Here is a 21,886-nt window from a genome sequence, read left to right on the forward strand (position 1 = left end):
CAAAAAGAATTCATAGAAACTCCTTAGCCTCATAGCAAGTACTTCTCAAGCAAGTGTTTTGAGTGCCAAAAGATATTGAAGCAAGGAGGCCTAAATGATTTGGTTGGAAGATTGTTATCTTCTTTGGAAGGTCAAGACTACTGCACCAAATGACTGGGCATGTTGTCAAGCTCAGACTCCGGGTCCTTGAGGAGTTTCCTCTTACTTTGATGAGCAGCACATAACTAGTTTAAGCATGTCTAGTAATCGACTGATTGCCTAATTGGATTTGGAATGTAATTTCTCAAGTTGAATATCTTGATCTCGCCCTTAACTAAATCAGCAAAGTGTTACCAATAACTCTGAAGTTCCTGTCAATAATATCTTTCATGAACTTGCATACATACGAGTTCAAAAGACTGCTACCAGTCACTGGTAGATCTTTTGTACTGAGATATCTCAAGAAAGAAATTATATATCCGAGCGACTACAACCAAACCTCGGAATTGTAGAGTTGAATTATTTGCTACTTTCAAATAACCAAATCGATATCACCATCTTACCTTCCAAGTAAGGGCCATTCCTCCTCCTTTTCCTATCCTATGGTCAAAATAGGATTAGAGAGAGGAGATATGTGATTTTTGGAGAAGAGAAGAGAGGAAGAGTTTGGCAGGGTGAGTTGAACAAGAAAATTTGTGTTGGGTGTAAGAAGATAAAACTTATATGGTAGATTATGTTTTAGTTACTTATATTTATCTCTCATTAATTTAAGATTTATTTAAACTAAAATTTAATAACATATTGAGGTACAGAATCGAATTTAAGTTGAATTTTATCTTCTAGTATTAAGTGATGTCTTCAATGTCTTTGCAATTTCTTTAAAAAGTCTTTCTGATTCCAATTTAGACTTCTTAAAAAGATCTTTAAGCGCCTACTTATAATTAAAACTTTTTCAATTCTTCCATGGCTTCATTTAATTGAATATGTAATTTGTCTTTTCTTTTTTAATTCTAAGAGCTTTAATGTTAAAAACTGGCTTTATCCGATCCGATCCAAAACGATTCTGAACTAGATTGGTTATGTAACTTCCAAACAAAGCTACAGATGCTCTAGCCATTGGATCTTCTTAATATGTTGTCGCCCTTGAAAAGAGCTTTCTAATGAATCCGAGATCATAGGGTTTGGATAGTTAGATCTTGAGATATCGATCGAACAGCAGCTGAAGGTCAGATAAACCATAGCTTGATAGCCCTTCAATAGATAGATAAGTGCTAGGTTAATTCCTTGGTGTGAAGGAGGAGAAGTTGTTGTAGAAGAAGGGGATTAGAAGTTAGAGTAAGCCGACCAAAGACTTGGATGGTGGAAGAAAGGAGATGGGAGAGGGCGCCAATGACTAGAGTAAGTAGAGAAGGAGATAAATGCACAATGTCATTTTCAATTCTCAGATAAACTCCAATTACGGTTTTCTCCATATATTTATAGAGACTCACCCTAAAGACCTATCAACTAAGTTAAAAAACACTAATAAACTAACAATTTTCGCTGTAGTGCGTTCGAACGCGCCTAATCGCGTTTGACTGCGGAATTACAATTCTCTGTCGTTGCGAACGTGTGCAAGCGTTCGAACGATTGCGTTTGAACGGCCCGATTCCGTTCGAACGCACAATTTGCATTCTCTGTTTTTGTGAATGCCTGCAGGCATTTCCATTACCATTCAAATGCGGTCCCTGTGTTCGAATGCACCCCCGGTAAAAAATCCTTTTATTTCTTCAAATAAAATCAACTAGATAAATAGGCTCATCCCAATGAACCCAATGTTGCAAGTAGAGCCAATATGGACTAACGTATCATTTAACTTGCTGGAAGTTTGATAAAGTTCTTTAATTTAAATGACTCCTTGTATAGTTCATCATATACTTTGATCATCTCTTCGTCGTCATCTTACTACTTATTTGTGCTCAAATTCCCACAAGAATTGTTAGACGATAAAATGGATGTAATAACTACTACGAACTTTTTTGTTTCAACTTAAAATCACTACAATTCGACTCATCTGAATCATCTCAAGTGACTTTTATTGCTTTTTATATTTTTTTTTTCAAAAACTTTAGATATTCTTATGCAATATGATTGGAACCTTGAGATTCAAGCATTGTATACCCCTAAACATGATCATTAGGCTCGACTCGCCCCGGCCAAAACTTATTCGATTTTAATCAAGCTAAGCCTGACTCGAGCCCGAAATATTGGGTGGCATGGGCCAAGCCTTTGCCTGCTCGTCCTTGCTCGAAGCCTAATCTACTACTCTTATTTATGGCCCAACCCATAATGCATGCATATTCCTATAATTTTTTTAATTTCACATTGGATATTTAGTAAAATATATATTAATATATAAGTATGTTACCTTAAAGATAACTAAAATATCTTTATATAAGCCTATCAAACTCGGCCCAATAAGATATAATATTTTTTATATTTAACCAGAGGACGATAACGGGTTAGAATATTCTAACTAGATTTGAATCCGATCCAACCCGAGTGAAAGGTGGGTTGGGCCGTGAACAAATATTTAAGTTTGATCGACCCGAAGAGCTCGGCGATAATCACATCTAGGTACCCCTGTTAGCTTTATTGCCTTTTCGCTTTTAAGTTCATAGTTTAAATAGGAGAACTAGACCTTTCGTTTTTAACAAGAGGCTTAGACTTATTGTCTTTACTCGAAGCTTCTATGCCTCGTTCGTTCGAATGCCTTATCTGTCATTCGAATGCCCACTTTAATATTCTATCTTTCAATATTAAATCTCCATATCATGCTCTTTACTCGGTATTCATTCCATTGCCAACTAAAAAATCTTACACATTCGTCAATGCCTGTTGCTAAATTATGATATCAACATCCAACGTTTGATCTACACATTACTACAAATAAAAGTATCTAATATACTGGTCATATTAAAGAAAAGCAATCACTTTCCAATATGGTGTAACGTAGACTTGGAGTTATTAAAGGATAGCAATCAATCTACAATCTGGCAGGACAGAGATTTGGAGAAATTAGGGAGCAATCAGTTTATAAAACAAGAAGTTAGAAATTAGAATACGAAAATTCTATAAATCGCCCCCAAATTTCAGTATCTAAGATTTTCTCTACTCATGAAACTTAATTTGCTAAGAGAGGGGGAGATGGCCGCGATCTAACTCGGTGTCAATGTGTTGTCGAATTTATCCGTCTTGATATCCAAAATTTTTTATCTATCTGTATAGTCCATACACATACGGATACATGTAGAAGTATAATATTCAAATCATATGTCATTTAATTTAGACTATCACGAAAATACTGATACAAAAGGCTAGTTTATTTTTTATATAAATATCTAAATCCATCAAAATTTCCAGTCACTTAAATTTTAATGTCACATCATGCAAGTCTTCATCTTTACCTAGGACAAACTGATGTTGGAATTCCATGACCATTGCTAGAATTTTCAAATTCTAATTTAAAGAAAACAATTTCTTTGTTTGATAGAAAAATGATAATTAATTGTCATTCAAATAGTTGTTTTCACTTCAAAAATAATTCTTTTTTCCAGAATATAACTCCTAATTTTAAAAGAACAACTAAACATCATAATAACGACAGTCTAAAATATAAATATTATTTATCAAAATTAGATTTCATACCATAAACTAATCTACTTACTAATTTACCCTTAAAATCTATTTTTTCCATCTTTTATTTTATTTAATATCACATCGAAGATAATTATTATACTATTGTTCAAAAATTATACAAGTGAATAAAAAATACCTATTTCTAAAATAAAAACTTTATTTAAAAAAAATACATATTCTAAAATTAATCTTATTCCTAAAGTAATTAAATCCTAAAATTTTTAGCATCTTAATACTATTCTAAATTATATACTCCTCTTGTTTTCTTTTAGATTCTACATTCATCAAAATTCTCATAGTCAATCAATTTTAATGTCAGGTCATATTGCAAGTCTTCATTTTGAAGTGATGTTAGAATTTTATAACCATCAATAAAATTTTCAAACTTTAGCATTCAAAAAATAATTGTTTTGTTAATTTTACTATATTTTTTTCTTTTGTTGAAAATAATGGAAACAACGTTTACTAATATATGCAATATTTTATTCTCTCGTAGAATAGTTTACTATGTTGATGGGGGTAGACTTTGACTTGGACTAAGTCGATCCTAGTGGAAATGCTCGACTCTGAGAGCCATGCATTACATGAATCTTGAGTCTCATGACTTTGGATTATTTAGTGAGGAAAAATGCATGCATGATTCATAGTTTATCTTCCAATGTCATATCACACCATGGAACTGATTAATTATTTTTTACGTCGCTTCAACTACTATTCTATCGGTTTTTTTTTCTTGGAAATTCAATTTGTCACTATTGCTTGACTTAGTGGACTTCATATCTTGTCACATAGTAGCGGAAGAAAGAAGAACATCATAATAACAATGCAATGTGATATCTCTTAACACCTCTTAGTGATTGTATAACGTATTTCGGCTACTATATATGTTTGTGTGGAGTGGGAATAATAAAACAATGGCTAAGCTTACGTTCTCCACCACCTATCGAGTTTTAGTTCTAAGTCTCTGCCTTCTACTCCACATCTTCTCTCCCGCTCTATCTCTAAAGACCACCAAACTACGAGGAAGTTGCCTTGCGAGTGAGAGAGATGCACTTCTCTCCTTCAAAGAGGGCATAAATTATCCAGCTGGAAGGTTGTTATCTTCTTGGGAAGGCCAAGATTGCTGCAGATGGAGGGGTGTCATGTGCAGCAACAGGACGGGGCACGTTGTCAAGCTCGACCTCCGGGTCGACCTTGAGGAGTTTCAATGGACTTCCATGAGCAGCGACATTAGCCCTTCTCTTCTTGCTCTAGAGCGTCTTAACTACCTCGACCTAAGCTTCAACGACTTCGGAGGTCGGCAGATACCGAAATTCATGGGCTCCTTCAAGAACTTGAAGTATCTCAACCTCTCTAATGCAAACTTCGGTGGTAGCGTACCTCCTCAGCTTGGTAATCTAACTAAGCTGCTCTATCTTGATATTGGTGGTAATTACTATTTGCAATCGGTTGATCTTGTAGCTTGGTTACCACGTCTCTCCTCTTTGAAGCACCTCGATATGAGCTATGTGAACCTCAGTGCTGCTATGGATTGGGTGCAGGCCTTGAGCATGCTTCCAGCTTCTTTAAGAGTCCTTCATCTATCTGGTTGTAGTCTCAACGCCACACTCGCTTCTCTCCCTCTTTACTCTTCTAATCTCACAGCACTTGTGACCCTTGATCTTGAGGATAACTACTTTCATGGTCCTATTCCTGATGGGCTGCTGGGAAACATGACCTCCCTCGAAGAACTTCAGCTCGGAAGCAATGATCTGGTCGGCATGATACCGAAGACTATGAAGAATCTACACAAATTGAAAGTGCTCGATCTAGGTTGGAATCAGATCAGTGGGGACATAGCAGAATTGATGGAGAGGCTGTCGCACAAGATACAATCATTGTATTTGATGGTAAATAATTTGAATGGAAGCCTCCCAACTTGGATCGAGAATATGACCAGTTTAAGCACTCTTGATCTCGGTTACAACAGTCTCACCGGTTCCATACCTTCCGGGATGGGAAAGCTCACTAATCTCAGTTACTTGGACTTGAGTTCCAACCAGTTGGTCGACATGATATTAGAAGACCATTTTACAAGCCTGACGAGATTAGAGATGCTAGACTTGTCAAATAACTCCTTGACCATGGGAGTACATCCAAATTGGATCCCTCCATTCAGATTGAAGGAAGTCGACTTGAGCTATTGCAAGCTAGGACCCCATTTTCCTGCATGGATTCAATCACAGACTAACATTACTTCTCTATTTATGTCTAATGCAGGAATCACGGACAGGTTGCCAAATTGGTTTTGGAATGTAATTTCTCAAATCCAATATCTTGACCTCTCCCTTAACCAGATCAGCGGAGTGTTACCAATGACTCTAGAATTCCTATCAACAGTAGACTCTATAATCCTGAATTCAAACCAGCTCAAAGGTCGGTTACCAAAGTTACCGATGGGTCTTTGGTACTTAGATCTCTCAAGAAATTATATATCAGGTCCACTTCCACTAAACCTTGGAACTGTAGAGTTGAATTACCTGCTTCTTTCAAACAACCTTATCAGTGGAACCATCCCATCATCTTTATGCAACCAATTGCAATCCTTAGAAATCCTAGATCTATCAAACAACCACCTCTCGGGGCAACTTCCTGAATGTTGGACAAGTGCTAACTCTTTTAGAGCCAAAAGTGATTGGAGAGATGTAGGTTCGAATCTTGCCATTATAAGTTTCCGGAACAACCGTCTTTCTGGTAAATTTCCTTTATTTTTCCGAGGTTGCCAATATCTTTCATTTCTTGATCTCTCCTATAATAATTTCTCTGGAAACTTGCCAGCATGGATAGGAACAAGACTACCAAATTTAGCCTTCCTCCTATTGAAGTCTAACATGTTTTCCGGCTATATTCCTATTAAGCTTTCAAAACTTGACCAACTTCAAGTGTTGGACCTTGCTCACAACAATCTATCAGGAACCATAGATCCGTCCCTCGTGAACTTCAAGGCAATGACACTTACCTCCCTATATACAAGTGATCTCCATACAAATGCAGCAGGTATAGTTGAGAGTATTGATGATTACAGCGATCCCTTTAGCTTATTTGTGATCACGAAAGGGCAAATTTTGGAATATCAACGCGACAAGATCTTTTTCATGTTGAGCCTTGATTTATCTGGAAATAGATTAACTGGAGAGATCCCTGAACAGATAGGTGCCCTTGCTGGATTAAAAAACTTGAACTTGTCAGCAAATCGATTGATTGGAAATATTCCAGAAACGATGAATGGTCTATTGTCATTGGAATCGCTTGACCTGTCAAATAACGAGCTCTTTGGTGAAATTCCTCCAACTTTGTCAGTTTTAACCTTTTTGAGCCACTTGAACCTGTCCTACAATAATCTTTCAGGAAGAATTCCATCAGAAGGTCAGCTTGAAACATTCCTCGATCCAACTATCTACATCGGCAACAGCAATCTTTGTGGGCCTCCTACTTCCAAAAATTGCTCAGGAGATCAAACTACTATGAGTGATCTTCGAGAACATGAAGATGGATATGATATGTCATCTTTTTATCTCAGCATGGGTCTAGGATTTGCAATGGGGTTTTGGATGGTTTTTGGTACCTTGTTGTTTAAGAGGACATGGAGAATAACATATTTTCTCTTCGTTGACGACATCTGTGATAGAATATATGTATTTATGGTTCTCAAGTGGGCTAGACTCAATGCCAGGATTAAGAAGAAATAAGGAGGGGAGCAGGGTTGCTATTGAAGGAGTTTGGAAGGTTCAAACTATGGAGATCGATCACTAATCAAAGGCTTAGAATGCCAAACCCAACATATAATATATAATCTTCTGTTTATATTTATAACACACATGCAGAAATTAGTATAATGTATTAACTATTCCACTTTCTTATATTATTATGGTCTTTTCTGTAATACCATAATATTACCCTACACACTTTACCTAATTTATATGCTTGTTTTTTAAATTTTCGTTGCCTTTGCTACAAATTTAATGTGCTTGCCACCATGATTTGAGATGAATTATGCCAACAAAGAAATCATGTCGATATATATGTTTAGCTGGAGATGCTTCATAAATAGATGCCATTGACCATGCGAGATAAATGGATTGGTATTTACTTGTCATCATAGTTTTAGTGGTTAAATAATCGACCTGGATGTAGATTTTACTGCAGCTCCAGTTGCATAAATTATTGTGGGAATTTTTCAAATAACACTCTACATTTATTATTTTTGAATTAACACTCTGACTATAAAGATTTTGTAATATAAATTATTTTCTTTCTTTATAATTTTCATATCGCCCTTTGAGTTAATTAAATTAATTGTTCTCAAAATAAAAAGGTAATAAATAAAAAATACTAAAGATAATTCCTGAAATACCTAAATCTTTCTCTTGTTGAATAAGATTAGATGGGGATATAACTTCAAGAAGGGTTGGTCAATATTAGACATTTTTCACGAGTATTTATTAATTTTTATATAAATCATATACTAAGATTAATGACAGTTGATCAAAATGATATTATAATATTATATTACTTTATAAATAAAAATAGGAGTTTGCATATAAATATGATTTGTTAATTAAAGAATAATAAAATTATAAGGTGTTATTTAAAAATTTCCTTATTATTGAATTTTCTGAGTGAGGAGACAAGAAGGCAGATCATCTCTATCATAAACGAAATCGGTTCACACATTTGTAGCAGGTAGAGCATCAAAACTAAGCAGATTACAAAAATAGGCCAAGAAGAGGGTCATCTAACCCTAGCACAAAGCTGAAGGAGTTTTCACCTCCTTGCTTCGCACTTCAGTCAGCGACTCAGTTGCCTTCTCTAAATAAAATATTATTTTTTGAGGAAATATACTAGTTTTTATTTTGAAGAAAAAATTAAACTAGCATTAAAGGAAAAACATCTCTCTCCCCACCCAAAAATAAAGTAAGAACACTTTAATCTAAAAATAAAGTTAATTAGGTCATAATAATAAGTATAAATTTATATTTAAAATAAATATTTGAGTACCAAATGATATAAAAATATAAAATAAAGAGCACCTTATTAATTGTAATATGTGGTCGTAATAAATAAAAATTGAATAGAGTAAGTAAAATTACATGTTCACGCATACAATCATACTTCAACCGATTACTACTAAGCAAGTGTTTGAATGGCAAGAGATATTAAAGAAGGGGAAAAAAAATCATCACATTCGTTTTCACATAGGTAGAGGTGTGAAAATCGGTCGGATTAACTTTTGAATTTTACTACTTAAAAGTTATCCAATCCGTCTAAGATCTAAATTTTTATTCAAAAATTATCTAATCTGTTTAGTTAAAATATGATTTTAAATTTTACTATCCGTCTAATATTTATATCCAAATTACTATCTGGACAAAAAAATATGACTTCGGATGCTAAATAAAATTACTAATTCTCGTCAAAGCTTCATTTAGATGTGAGAGTTTTTGGGGAACAAATTTCTCTGACTCCTAAACTATTACTCCAAATTTAATGAGATTTCACCTTTATGTTCATGACATAGAAAGGTCCGAAAAATCTCATAAATTATCAATCGTCCAAACTGATGTGCACATCAAGATAATAATAATAATCTTTGTCAGAATTGCTCAAGAAGAGACGTAAGTTTTAATCTACCAGTCCAATCTTAATGAAATTTGACGGACATCGTTTTTTATATAGAGAAGTGGCACGAACCACATTTGGACGTAAACAAATTATAATATTTTTATTAGAGGAGGCCTTGGAAGTAACAGATCGAATAGCTTTTATTTCACATAAATCAGAGGTTAGGGTGAACAGTTAAAAATAAAACAGAAAATAAAAGTTAGAATAGGATAAAAGTGAAAATATCTGACGTTGCGGCAGTAGTCAAAGGGTGGCAAAAGGCCAAGGATGGTAATGGACGGCCATATAGTAGGGTAGCTTGTAGTGGTAATCATGGCTAGGGTTTGGAGGCAAAATTATGGCTCTCAATTAGATCCACTCCTATGAAATATTAATTTATTTCTACTTCTAGATTATCTTACTTTTATTCCTAAGATAAACACAAAGCTAAAATAATTCAACAATGCTTTGATGCTTAAACAAAATAGTCCAACCCATTTATATATACAATGAGTCCTACTAGGATTAGCCTTGAAGGCTAACACGACTCGAATTAGGACTTGCCTTCTAGGTTTAATTGGACTTGCTTTAGAGACTTACATGACTTAATGGACTTGTCTTAGAGGCTCACATGATTTAACTAGATTAGTCTTAAGAGCTTACAAAAAAGATAAATATAAATTAATTAGAAGATAAATATACTTAATCTATCGAGTCCAATATCCTTATAATACGATCCGACCCGGTTCGCATCAAGAAAAATCATTTCATGGAAATTTGATAAATTGTTGAGGCCTAAGGTAGACGTGTATATTAGGATCTTTTCCTATATTTGATAATAAACATGTAGTAGAATTACTAAAGTAGCAAGTTTGAGAGACTCATAATATTTATTATGCAAGCCCAAACTTAATGAAAGATCACGGACATGTTCCTAACATAGAGTAGGATCATTATAAAGTCCTATAATTATAGAGAAGAATCATTTTGGGGAATTCCATTAATTAATAACGCCTCGTCTCCTTTAAATTATGCTCACTTGCAAACTTTAAAAGAATAAGCTAAACTTATACCATAAAGCATAAAATCCAATCAAGATTAGGACGATAAGAGTTAAAATTAAACACGTCATGTAATGATTCTAACATGAGTAGGGGTGGCAAATATTGACATGATCCGATAACCCGGCTCTTAATCAGGTTTGAGTTTAGTCTAATCGAGTTCAGGTTGTAAACGAGTCAACCCGCCTAACCTGATTAATAATCGAGTTGTGTTCAGATTATACCAGTGACCCATTTTAACCCATTTGACATGTTTAAGTAACGGGATGGGTTGGGTCGGGTCAAGCCGCCAACTCGTAACCCGTTAATATATATAGATAAAATTTCTAACCTACCCTACCCCATCTCATGTCTCACACTCTGACCATTTCATTCTCACCCTCTCACCATCAATTTTTATATTTTTCAAAACATAATAATTTGGTCTTATATGTGAAAAAACCTAGACATGCGTATGTATTTAAACTCTAGGCAATGATTTCAACTCTTTACTTATATAAATTTACGGAATAAATATCAAAGAGTAAAGCAAAGATGTTCAAATCAAGTTTGAACCATGCTTGTTGTTTAGTGACCGCTCTGGTGATAAAAGTAGTTAATAATTCTGCTCAAACACTCATCCGTAGTTCCAAGATGTGTTAGATGGATGGTTGTGTTCTATAATATTAGGTTTGCTCTCCAAGATTGTATGTTTAACAAATGGACTGATCCACCGTTGGATCTTCATGTAACTCGAACTCTGAATGAAACCATAATATCTTGTTTGCCGTCTTTTCTCAACCAAAAAAAAAAAAAAAATTCAAACCAAGCTTGAATCCATCTTGAGTTGAAACTTGAATGGTAGAAAATAATATATAAATTACTATTCGAATCATTATCTATCATTTAATTTGAAATATTATAAAAATAGTGATATAAAAGATTTTTCTTTATATAAATGTCTATTCTAGTTTTTGTATATACTTATCAATAAAATTCGACAAATAGTACAAATTTTCAATGGCTTACAATCTTTCTGAATTGTATACTCAGCTTATTTTCTTCCTTGCATTTCCACATCCACCAAAATTTTCATAGTCCATATCAGTTTCAACATCAGTCATCATTCCTAAATAGGACCAACTTGATAATTCATACCATGACATTTAGAGAGAATCTTAATGTAAAAAGTTTCATATAATCATTCATATAATTTCTATACTCTAGCAGTTAAAAGTTAATGGTAGTTGCTCGTCGTTGTAGCTTCAAACAACCTTTTTTATTGGAAATAATGGCAACAATGTTTACTAACTTGTTTACTACGTTGATCGGTAGACCTTGACTTGGACTTGGACTTGGTCTATCCCAGTGGAAAATAACATACGCAAATGCGCAACTCAGACTGGTATGTATTACACGAATCTTGACTCCCACTTTCTACTAGTGAGGAAACATAATGTATAGATAGCTATCTTCCAATATCATGTCACACTATCAATTCATATACACCACTTCAACTACTATTCTTCTTTTTCTTCTTGGAAATATAATTTGTTTGACTTAGTTTACTTCATATCTTGTCACTTAGTAGGTGAAGAAGAAGATGTGAATCACCCTCCTCTACAGTAAAAGAAAGGATTAAGTTTTGCAAAACTATCTCTGAAGGGCATAGAAGTTTAAGAAATTTGGATATAAATGTTCTGTTCTTTTCTTTTCTTTTCTTTTTGTTGCAAATATATATATTAGACTACCAAAAGAGAGTTCCTACCTTTTGAATCAGACAATGAATTAAATAGAGATATAATAAATTGGTCTTGGTTTGAAGAGCAATAATTGGAGTTGTATATATATGGCTGCATGAGTCTATTGCCATGCTTTCTCCCTGCCATTTGAACTACCAACTTGTACCCTTGTAACCAAAGAAATAATTATTAGAGCCATCTTTCACAGAGTTAAATGAAAAGGGTCATCTTAAGAAGCTCTTTAGTTGTCATATTTTCATTCAAAACTAAACATTTGTTTTTAAATGAAAAACTGAGGAATAAAGTGGATGAGAATCTATGTTGCGTTTTATTCTTTGCTTAGCCCATGACATGCATCACTTATAAAAATGAAAAACTTAAAAACTTTTCTTTTCCATTAAAATTTGCCTCATTTTGTTTATGTAACAAGTTTGAATCAAACTAATGTATCTAGATGTGCTTCAAAAATATATGTCTTTGACCTCAGACACTAATTGCTTAGTATTTACTTGTCATGGTAGTTGTAAACAACGGTTATGAACTTGATTACTTGATAATACACAAACATCTACAACCTCCGGTAGAAAATCCCAGAAACAAAAATCGGTAGATTTCCTCATGAAAGACTTCGCCTTCTTAAAGTAATAGTTTATTAGGTATATATATGTCAGTAGACCTTGACTTGGTAGTGGGAAAAGAACATATGCAAATGCATTACACTGAAACTTTTTCTAAACAAAAATCTGTATATTTCCTCATAAAAGAGTACTTCACCTTCTTATAATATGCAATATTCTCTTATGAAATATAGTTTACTACGTTTTGTTGGTGCACCTTGACTTGTAGTGGAATTAAAAGAACATAATCTGCTCTAAATCGGCGTGCATTACACGAATCCTGATTCCCAATTTCGATTATTTAGTGAGGAAATTAACATGCATGATGTATAGTTATATATATCTTCCAACGTCATATCGCACCATCCAATTGATTGTTACTTACGCCACTTCGTCCACTTTATATATATTGGTCTAGACTCTGGAGTGGGAATAATAAAATCATGGCTAAGCTTACATCCTCCACCATCCATGGAGTTTTACTTCTACATCTCTGCCTTCTACTCCTCCACATCTTCTCTCCCGCTCTATCTCTAGAGACCACCAAACTACGAGGAAGTTGCGTTGCGAGTGAGAGAGATGCACTTCTCACCTTCAAGGAGGGCATCAAAACTATAAAATGGACGTTATTATCTTCTTGGGAAGGCCAAGATTGCTGCAGATGGAGGGGTGTCATGTGCAGCAACAAGACGGGGCACGTTGTCAAGCTCGACCTCCGAGTCGACCCTGACAAGTTTCAATGGGATTCCATGAGCAGCGACATTAGCCCTTCTATTCTCGCTCTAGAGCGTCTTAACTACCTCGACCTAAGCTTCAACGACTTCGGAGGTCGTCAAATACCAAAATTCATGGGCTCCTTCAAAAACTTGAAGTATCTCAACCTCTCTAATGCGGACTTCGGTGGTAGCATACCTCCTCAGCTTGGTAATCTCACTAACCTGCACCATCTCGATCTTAGCGGTAACTCTTTTCAATCAGTTGATCTGGTAGCTTGGTTACCACGTCTCTCCTCTTTGAAGCACCTCGATATGAGCTCTGTGAACCTCAGTGTTGCTGTGGATTGGGTGCAGGCCTTGAGCATGCTTCCAGCTTCTTTAAGAGTCCTTCATCTAGCAGACTATAATCTCAACACCACACTCTCTACTCTCCCTGTTTACTCTTCTAATCTCACAGCACTTGTGACCCTTGATCTTGAGGATAACTACTTTCATGGTCCTATTCCTGATAGGCTGCTGGGAAACATGACCTCCCTCGAAGAACTTTGGCTCGGAGGCAACGATCTCGTCGGCATGATACCAGAGACTATGAAGAATCTACACAAATTGAAAGTGCTCGATCTCAGCCAGAATCAGATCAGTGGAGACAGAGTAGAATTGATGGAGAGGCTGCCGCACAAGATACAATCATTATCTTTGTGGGCAAATAATTTGAATGGAAGCCTGCCAAATTGGATCGAGAATATGACCAGTCTAAACACTCTTGATCTCAATGACAACAGTCTCACCGGTTCCATACCTTCCGGGATGGGAAAGCTCACTAATCTCAATTACTTGGACTTGAATTCCAACCAGTTGGTCGGCATGATATTAGAAGACCATTTTATAGGCCCGACGAGATTAGAGATGCTAGACTTGTCAAATAACTCCCTAACCATGGAAGTACATCCAAATTGGATCCCTCCATTCAGATTGAAGGAAGTCTACTTGAGCTATTGCAAGCTGGGACCCCATTTTCTTGCATGGATTCAATCACAGACTAACATTACTATTCTAGGTATGTCTAGTGCAAGAATCACGGACAAGTTGCCAAATTGGTTTTGGAATGTAATTTCTCAAATCCAATATCTTGACCTCTCCCTTAACCAGATCAGCGGAGTGTTACCAATGACGCTAGAGTTCCTATCAACAGCAAGATCTATAATCTTGCATTCAAACCAGTTCAATGGTCGGTTTCCAAAATTACCGATCGTTCTTAGGTACTTAGATCTCTCAAGAAATTATATATCAGGTCCATTTTCACTAATCCTTGAAACTGTAGATTTGGGTTACTTGCTTCTTTCAAACAACTTTATCAGTGGAACCATCCCATCATCTTTCTGCAACCAATTGCCATTCTTAGAAGTTCTAGATCTATCAAACAACCACCTCTCAGGACGGCTTCCTCCATGTTGGACAAGGGGTAGCTCTTTTAGAGCCAAAAGTGAATTGGGAGATGTAAGTTTGAATCTTGTCATGGTAAATTTCTACAACAACAGTCTCTCTGGTAAATTCCCTTTATTTTTTTGAAGTTGCCAACAGCTTTCATTTCTTGATCTCTCTTATAATAACTTCACTGGAAACTTACCAGCATGGATAGGAATAAGACTACCAAATTTAGCCTTCCTGCTATTGAGGTCTAACATGTTTTCTGGCCATATTCCTATTAAGCTTTCAAAACTTGACCATCTTCAAGTTTTGGACCTTGCTCACAACAATCTATCAGGAACAATAGATCCGTCCCTCGTGAACTTTAAAGCAATGACTCTTATCTCCCCATATACAAGTGATCTCAATACATATGCAGCATATAAAATCAACGATCTTGATGATTACAATGATCACTTTAGCTTATTTGTGATCATGAAAGGGCAAATTTTGGAATATCGACACTACAAGATCTTTTTCATGTTGAGCCTTGATTTATCAGGAAATAGTTTAACAGGAGAGATCCCTGAACAGATAGGTGTCCTTGTTGGATTAAAAAACTTGAACTTGTCAGCAAATCGATTGACGGGAAATATTCCAGAGATGATCGATGGTCTACAGTCATTGGAATCTCTTGACCTGTCGAATAATGACCTCTTTGGTGAAATTCCTTCAACTCTCTCAGCTTTAACTTTTTTGAGTCACTTGAACTTGTCCTACAATAATCTCTTAGGAATAATTCCAGTAGAGGGTCAACTCGAAACATTCAACGATCCAACTATCTACATCGGCAACAACAATCTTTTTGGGCCCCCTACATCCAAGAATTGCTCTCGAAATCAAACTATTATGAGTGATCTTCTAAAACATGAAGATGGACAGAATATGTCATCTTTTTATTTCAGCATGGGACTAGGATTTGCAGTGGGATTCTGGGTGATTTTTGGTACCTTGTTGTTTAAGAGGACATGGAGAACAACATATTACCTCTTCATTGATGACATCTGTGATCGAATATATGTATTTATGGTTCTCAAGTGGACTAGACTCAATGTCAGTATTAAGAAAAAAAAAGTAGGAGAGCAGGGCAGCTACTGAAGGAGTTTGTAAGGATCGAATTATAGAGATCGATCTCGAAGGCATAGAAGGCCAAATCCATCATATAATATTATGTCACTTTCTTATATAATGAATTAAGTATTTCACTTTCTTATATTATTTGCGATCTTTTCTATAGTAGCATAATATTACCCAATTTATATGCTTATTTTCTTAATTACCATCGCTTTTGTTACAAATTCAATGTACATACCACCGTCATTTGAGATTAGTTATTGCCAACAATGACATCATGATGATATATATGTTTATCCAGATGTGCTTCATAAATATATGCCCTTTAATTGGTATTTACTTGTCATCATAGTTCCAAACAATGGTTATGAACTTGATTATAAGGAATCAATACTCACCTGAATGACTAAACCTCCAACTACATAAATTATTGAGAGAAAATTTTAAAATAACACCCTACGCTATTATTTTTGAATTAACACTATTTTCAAGAATTTTGTCACCGGAATCCTCTTTTTTCTCTAAAATTTTTATATTGCATTCTGAGTTAATTAAACTCAAATATTTTCAAATGAAAAGATAGCAAATAAGAAATATTCTGTTAATTATACTAAAGATAATTTCTAGAATATGTAAATTATTCTCTCGTAGAATGGGGATATAGTTTAAGAAGGGTGGGTCAAACGTTTGAAAATTTTCAAGGATATTTATTAATTTGAGTTATATAAACTATATGCTAAGATTAATGATAGTTTGTCAAACTAATATTGTGGTATTATATGAAAATTATAAAGAACAATAAACGGTTTAAGTATAAATATAAAGTGTTAATTAAAAAAATAATAAAATTGTAAGGTGTTATTTAAAAATTTCTCTATTATTAAACAGTTGGAGCGAGGAGACGGCCTTTGTCCTGTTTTCTTCCACAACCATAAAAAATAGTTGATTGGTGGGTCATAATAATAAGTGTAAATATGAGTTTTAGATAAATATTTGAGTGCCAAATGACATAAAATAAAATTTATTTTATAATACGCTAAAGTATTCAACGGCTTATGAAGAAAATGTTAAAGTAGTTCAACATGTTATCAGAAAATAGTGAAAAAAATTTAAAACTAAAGTTTGGACGAGCTATTGTCCTTTTTTAGGATTCTAACTTTAATTGACTACAAGGAATTGCTACGTGATTTCAACCCAAAGATTATTTTCATAATTTTATAATAATATATTTTATGACTAAAACGGATAATCGAGCATAAAGTTACGATGCTGCTGCAAATTTTTTTCTTTATATATATTTTTATATTTTTATTTATATCTTTTTCATTTGAGGTCCGATTAATGATTACATTCTTCTTTTTTCACTTTCATAATGACATCATATGTCCAAAATAGATTATTGATTAGAAAGTTATTACCCGTGAAATTTAGTTTAACAGTTTAATTTAGTGATTAATTTGCTTAAGTTCAAATGGGAATATGTAAAATGCCTACCAGGCTAGCATTTTTATCTTATAGAAACTCTTAACCTGTTAGCGTTTGTATCTTATAATTAAAATACTTAATAGTTTGACATTTAGGTAGAACTATAGTGAAATAGACCTTTCTTGATATTAACCTTGAGGGATAGTCTATTTCTGTTTAAAAAAGAATAAAAAGAATTCATAGAAACTCAGCCTCATAGCAAGTACTTCTCAAGCAAGTGTTTTGAGTGCCAAAAGATATTAACGCAAGGAGGCCTAAATGATTTGGTTGGAAGATTGTTATCTTCTTTGGAAGGTCAAGACTGCTGCACCAAATGATTGGGCATGTTGTCAAGGTCAGACTCCGGGTCCTTGAGGAGTTTCCTCTTACTTTGATGAGCAGCACATAACTAGAGTAAGCATGTCTAGTAATCGACTGATTGCCTGATTGGATTTGGAATATAATTTCTCAAGTTGAATATCTTGATCTCGCCCTTAACTAAATCAGCAAAGTGTTACCAAACTCTGGAGTTCCTGTCAATAATATCTTTTATGAACTTGTATACAAACGAGTTCAAAGGACTGCTACCAGTCACTGGTAGATCTTTTGTACTGAGATCTCTCAAGAAAGAAATTATATATCCGAGCGACTACAACCAAACCTTGGAATTGTAGAATTGAATTATTTGCTACTTTCAAATAACCAAATCGGTATCACCATCTTACCTTCCAAGTAAGGGGCCAGCATTCCTCCTCCTTTTCCTTTCCTGTGGTCAAAATAGGATTAGACAGAGAAGATATGTGATATTTGGAGAAGAGAAGAGAGGAAGAGTTTGGCAGGGTGAGTTGAACAAGAAAATGTGTGTTGGGTGTGAGAGAATAAAACTTATATGGTAGATTATTTTTTAGTTACTTATATTTATCTCTCATTAATTTAAGATTGATTTAAATTAAAATTTAATAACATATAGAGGTAGAGAATCAAATTTAAGTTGAATTTTATCTTCTAGTATTAAGTGATGTCTCCCGTGTCTTTTTAATTTCTTTAAAAAGGCTTTCTGATTCCAATTTAGACTTCTTAAAAAGATCTTTAACCGCCTTCATTGAAATTTTTTCAATTCTTCTATGGCTTCATTTAATTGAATATGTAATTTGTTTTTTTTTATTAATTATGAGAGCTTTAATGTTAAGAACTGGCTTGACCCAATCCGAAACGATTCTAGACTAGATTGGGAACATAACTTTTGAAGGAAGCTGCGGATGCTCTAGCCGTTGGATCTTCCTAAAATTTAGATATGTTGTCGCCTTTGAAAAGAGCTTTTAAATGAATCTAAGATCGCAGGGTTTGGATGGTTAAATCTTGAGATACCGACCGAACAGTGGTCGAAGGTCAGATAAGCCCTAGCTTGATAGCCCTTCAATGGCTAGATAAGTGCTAGGTTAATTCTTTGGTGTGAAAGGGAAGAAATTATTATAGAAGAGCGGGATTAGGAGTTAGAGAAAGCCGACCAAAGATTTGGACGATAGAAGGAAGGAGGTGGGAGAGGGCACCAATGGCTAGAGTAAGTAGAGAAAGAGATAAAGGCACAATGCCATTTTCAATTCTCAAATAAACTCTAATTACTATTTTCTCTACATATTTATAAAGGCTCACCCTAGAGACCCATCAACTAAGTTAAAAAATAGTAACAAACTAATAATTTTCGCCGCGGTGCGTTTGAACGCGGAATTACAGTTCTCTATCGTTGTGAACGTGTGCAAGCGTTCGAACGACCCGATTTCGTTCGAAAGAACAATTTACATTCTCTATTTTTGTGAACGCATGCAGGCATTTGCAAAACCCATTCGAACGCGGTCTCTGCATTCGAACGCCCCCGACAAAAAATCCTTTTATTTCTTCAAACAAAATCAACTAGATAAATAAGCTCATCCCAATGAACCCAATGTTTCGAGCAGAGCCAATATGGACTGAGTCATATCATTTAACTTGCTGAAAGTTTGATAAAGTTCTTCAATTTAAATGACTCGCGGTATAGTTCATCATATACTTTGATCATCTCTTCGTCGTCGTCTTACTACTTATTTGTGCTCAAATTCTCACAAGAATTGTTAGACGATAAAATAGATGCAGTAATTACTATGAACTTTTTTGTTTCAACTTAAAATCACTGTAATTCGACTCATCTGAATCATCTCAAGTGACTCTCATTCATTTTTATTTTCTTTTTAAAAACTTTAGATATTCTTATGCAATATGATTGGAACCTTGACATTTAAGCATTGAATACCCCTAAACATGATCATTAGGCCCGACTTGCCTCGGCTGAAACCTGCTCAATTTTAATCGGGCTAAGCCTGACTCAAGCCCGAAATGATATTGGGTGGCATGGGCTAAGCATTTGCCCGCTCGACCTAGCTCGAAGCCTAATCTACTACTCTTATCTATGGCCCAACCCGTAATGCATGCATATTTCTATAATTTTTTTAATTCCACATTGGATATTTAGTAAACTATATATCAATATATAAGTATGTTACCATGAAAGATAACTAAAATATCTTGATATAAGCCCATTAAACTCAGCCCAAGAAGATATAATATTTTTTATATTTAACTCATTTTGTTAGATCAAATATTTAAGTCCGGTTGGCCCGAAGAGCCCGGTTCGCCCTATGATCACATCTAGATAACCACGTTAGCTTTATTGCCTTTTTGCTTTTAAGTTCATAGTTTAAATAGGAGAACTAGACCTTTCGTTTTTAAAAAGGGACTTAGACTTATTGTTTTTACTCGAAGCTTCTATGCCTCGTTCGTTCGAATGCCTTCTCTGTCATTCGTATGCCCACTTGTAATATTTTATCTTTCAATATTAAATCTCCATATCATGCTCTTTACTCGGTATTCATTCCATTGCCAACTAAAAAATCTTACACATTCGTCATATGCCTGTTGCTAAATTATGATATCAACATCCAACGTTTGATCTACACATTACTACAAATAAAAGTAGTATGTATCAAATATACTGGCCATATTAAAGAAAAGCAATCACTTTGCAATATGGTATAACGTAGACTCGGAGTTATTAAAGGATAGCAATCAATCTACAATCTGGCAGGACAGAGATTTGGAGAAATTAGTGAGCAATCAGTTTATAAAACAAGACTTTAGAAATTAGAATACCAAAATTCTATAAATCATCCCGGAATTTCAGTATCTAAGATTTTCTCTACTCATGAAACTTAATTTGCTAAGAGAGCGAGAGTTGGCCGTGATCTAACTCGGTATCAAAGTGTTATCGAATATGAGTTGAAAATTTTTATCCGTCTTGATATCCAAATTTTTTTATATATCTGTATAGTCTATACACATACGGATACATATAAAAAATAATATTCAAATCATTATAGGTATATCATTTAATTTAGACTATCATGAAAATACTGATCTAATATAATCTAGTGTTCATATATGCTTACTAATAAAATTCTATAAAAATTTTAGCGTGATAGAATCGTTCTAAATTCTTCTTTTCTTCTTCATTTGGATTCTACATCCATCAAAATTTTCATAGTCACGTCAATTTTAATGTCACATCATATTGCAAGTCTTCATCTTTACCCGGGACAAACTGATATTGGAATTCTACGACCATTGCTAGAATTTTCAAATTCTAGTTTAAAGAAAACAATTTCTTTGTTTGATAGAAAAATAGTAATTAATTGTCATTCAAATGTTGTTTTCACTTCAAAAACAATTCTTTTTTCTAGAATATAACTCTTAATTCTAAAAGAACAACTAAACATCATAATAACGACAGTCTAAAATACAAACACTATTTATTAAAATTAGATTTCATACTATAAACTAATCTACTTACTAATTTACCCTTAAAATCTATTTTTTCCATCTTTTATTTTATTTAATATCAAATTGAAGATAATTATTATACTATTGTTCCAAAATACAAGTGAATAAAGAATACCTATTTCTAAAATAAAAATTTATTTTAAAAATAATAAAGAAAAATATATATTCTAGAATTGATCTTATTCCTAAAGTAATTAAATCCTAAAATTTTTAGCATCTTAATACTATTCTAAATTGTATACTACTCTTGTTTCCTTGTTTTAGATTCTACATTCATCAAAATTCTCATAGTCAATCAATTTTAATGTCAGGTCACATTACAAGTCTTTATTTTTATCTCGGACGAAGTGATATTAGAATTTTATAACCATCAATAAATTTTCATACTTTAGCATTTAAAAAATAATTGTTTTATTTGACTGACAAACCGTAGTTACTTGAGAATTTTACTATTTTCTTTTTCTTTTGTTGAAAATAATGGAAACAATGTTTACTAATATATGCAATATTTTATTCTCTCGTAGAATAGTTTACTACGTTGACGGGGTAGACTTTGACTTGGACTAAGTCGATCAGAATCTTGAGTCCCATGAGTTTGG

The 21,886-nt window shown here is 34.1% G+C and overlaps 3 protein-coding genes across 3 annotated transcripts; all 3 read left to right on the forward strand.

The window, feature by feature from the left end:
* Window positions 1-4,556: 4,556 nt before the first annotated feature.
* On the forward strand, window positions 4,557-7,974 carry LOC140765836 (receptor-like protein EIX2). Its single transcript, XM_073105138.1, has 2 exons — window positions 4,557-5,028; window positions 5,119-7,974. The coding sequence occupies exons 1-2, from the start codon at window positions 4,572-4,574 to the stop codon at window positions 7,383-7,385; spliced, it is 2,724 nt and encodes a 907-aa protein (XP_072961239.1). The 5' UTR covers window positions 4,557-4,571; the 3' UTR covers window positions 7,386-7,974.
* A 5,180-nt stretch (window positions 7,975-13,154) lies between these two features.
* On the forward strand, window positions 13,155-16,028 carry LOC140763581 (receptor like protein 24-like). The gene is made up of 3 exons (XM_073101839.1): window positions 13,155-13,620; window positions 13,716-13,815; window positions 13,925-16,028. The coding sequence occupies exons 1-3, from the start codon at window positions 13,371-13,373 to the stop codon at window positions 14,979-14,981; spliced, it is 1,407 nt and encodes a 468-aa protein (XP_072957940.1). The 5' UTR covers window positions 13,155-13,370; the 3' UTR covers window positions 14,982-16,028.
* LOC140767436 (receptor-like protein EIX2) lies at window positions 15,096-15,977 on the forward strand. The gene has a single exon (XM_073107345.1). The coding sequence runs from the start codon at window positions 15,096-15,098 to the stop codon at window positions 15,975-15,977; it is 882 nt and encodes a 293-aa protein (XP_072963446.1).
* Window positions 16,029-21,886: the final 5,858 nt, after the last annotated feature.

The sequence above is a fragment of the Typha angustifolia genome, chromosome 1, assembly GCF_048772165.1.
Source record: "Typha angustifolia cultivar Huaian chromosome 1, ASM4877216v1, whole genome shotgun sequence".
NCBI lineage: Eukaryota > Viridiplantae > Streptophyta > Magnoliopsida > Poales > Typhaceae > Typha > Typha angustifolia.

Coding starts and splice junctions, on each gene's coding strand:
- LOC140765836 (XM_073105138.1), top strand. CDS start 4,572: ATGGCTAAGCTTACGTTCTCCACCACCTATCGAGTTTTAGTTCTAAGT. Junction 5,029..5,118: donor CTCTAATGCAAACTTCGGTG/GTAGCGTACCTC, acceptor TTGATCTTGTAG/CTTGGTTACCACGTCTCTCC.
- LOC140763581 (XM_073101839.1), top strand. CDS start 13,371: ATGTGCAGCAACAAGACGGGGCACGTTGTCAAGCTCGACCTCCGAGTC. Junction 13,621..13,715: donor TAGCATACCTCCTCAGCTTG/GTAATCTCACTA, acceptor TCCTCTTTGAAG/CACCTCGATATGAGCTCTGT. Junction 13,816..13,924: donor AGTCCTTCATCTAGCAGACT/ATAATCTCAACA, acceptor TATTCCTGATAG/GCTGCTGGGAAACATGACCT.
- LOC140767436 (XM_073107345.1), top strand. CDS start 15,096: ATGTTTTCTGGCCATATTCCTATTAAGCTTTCAAAACTTGACCATCTT.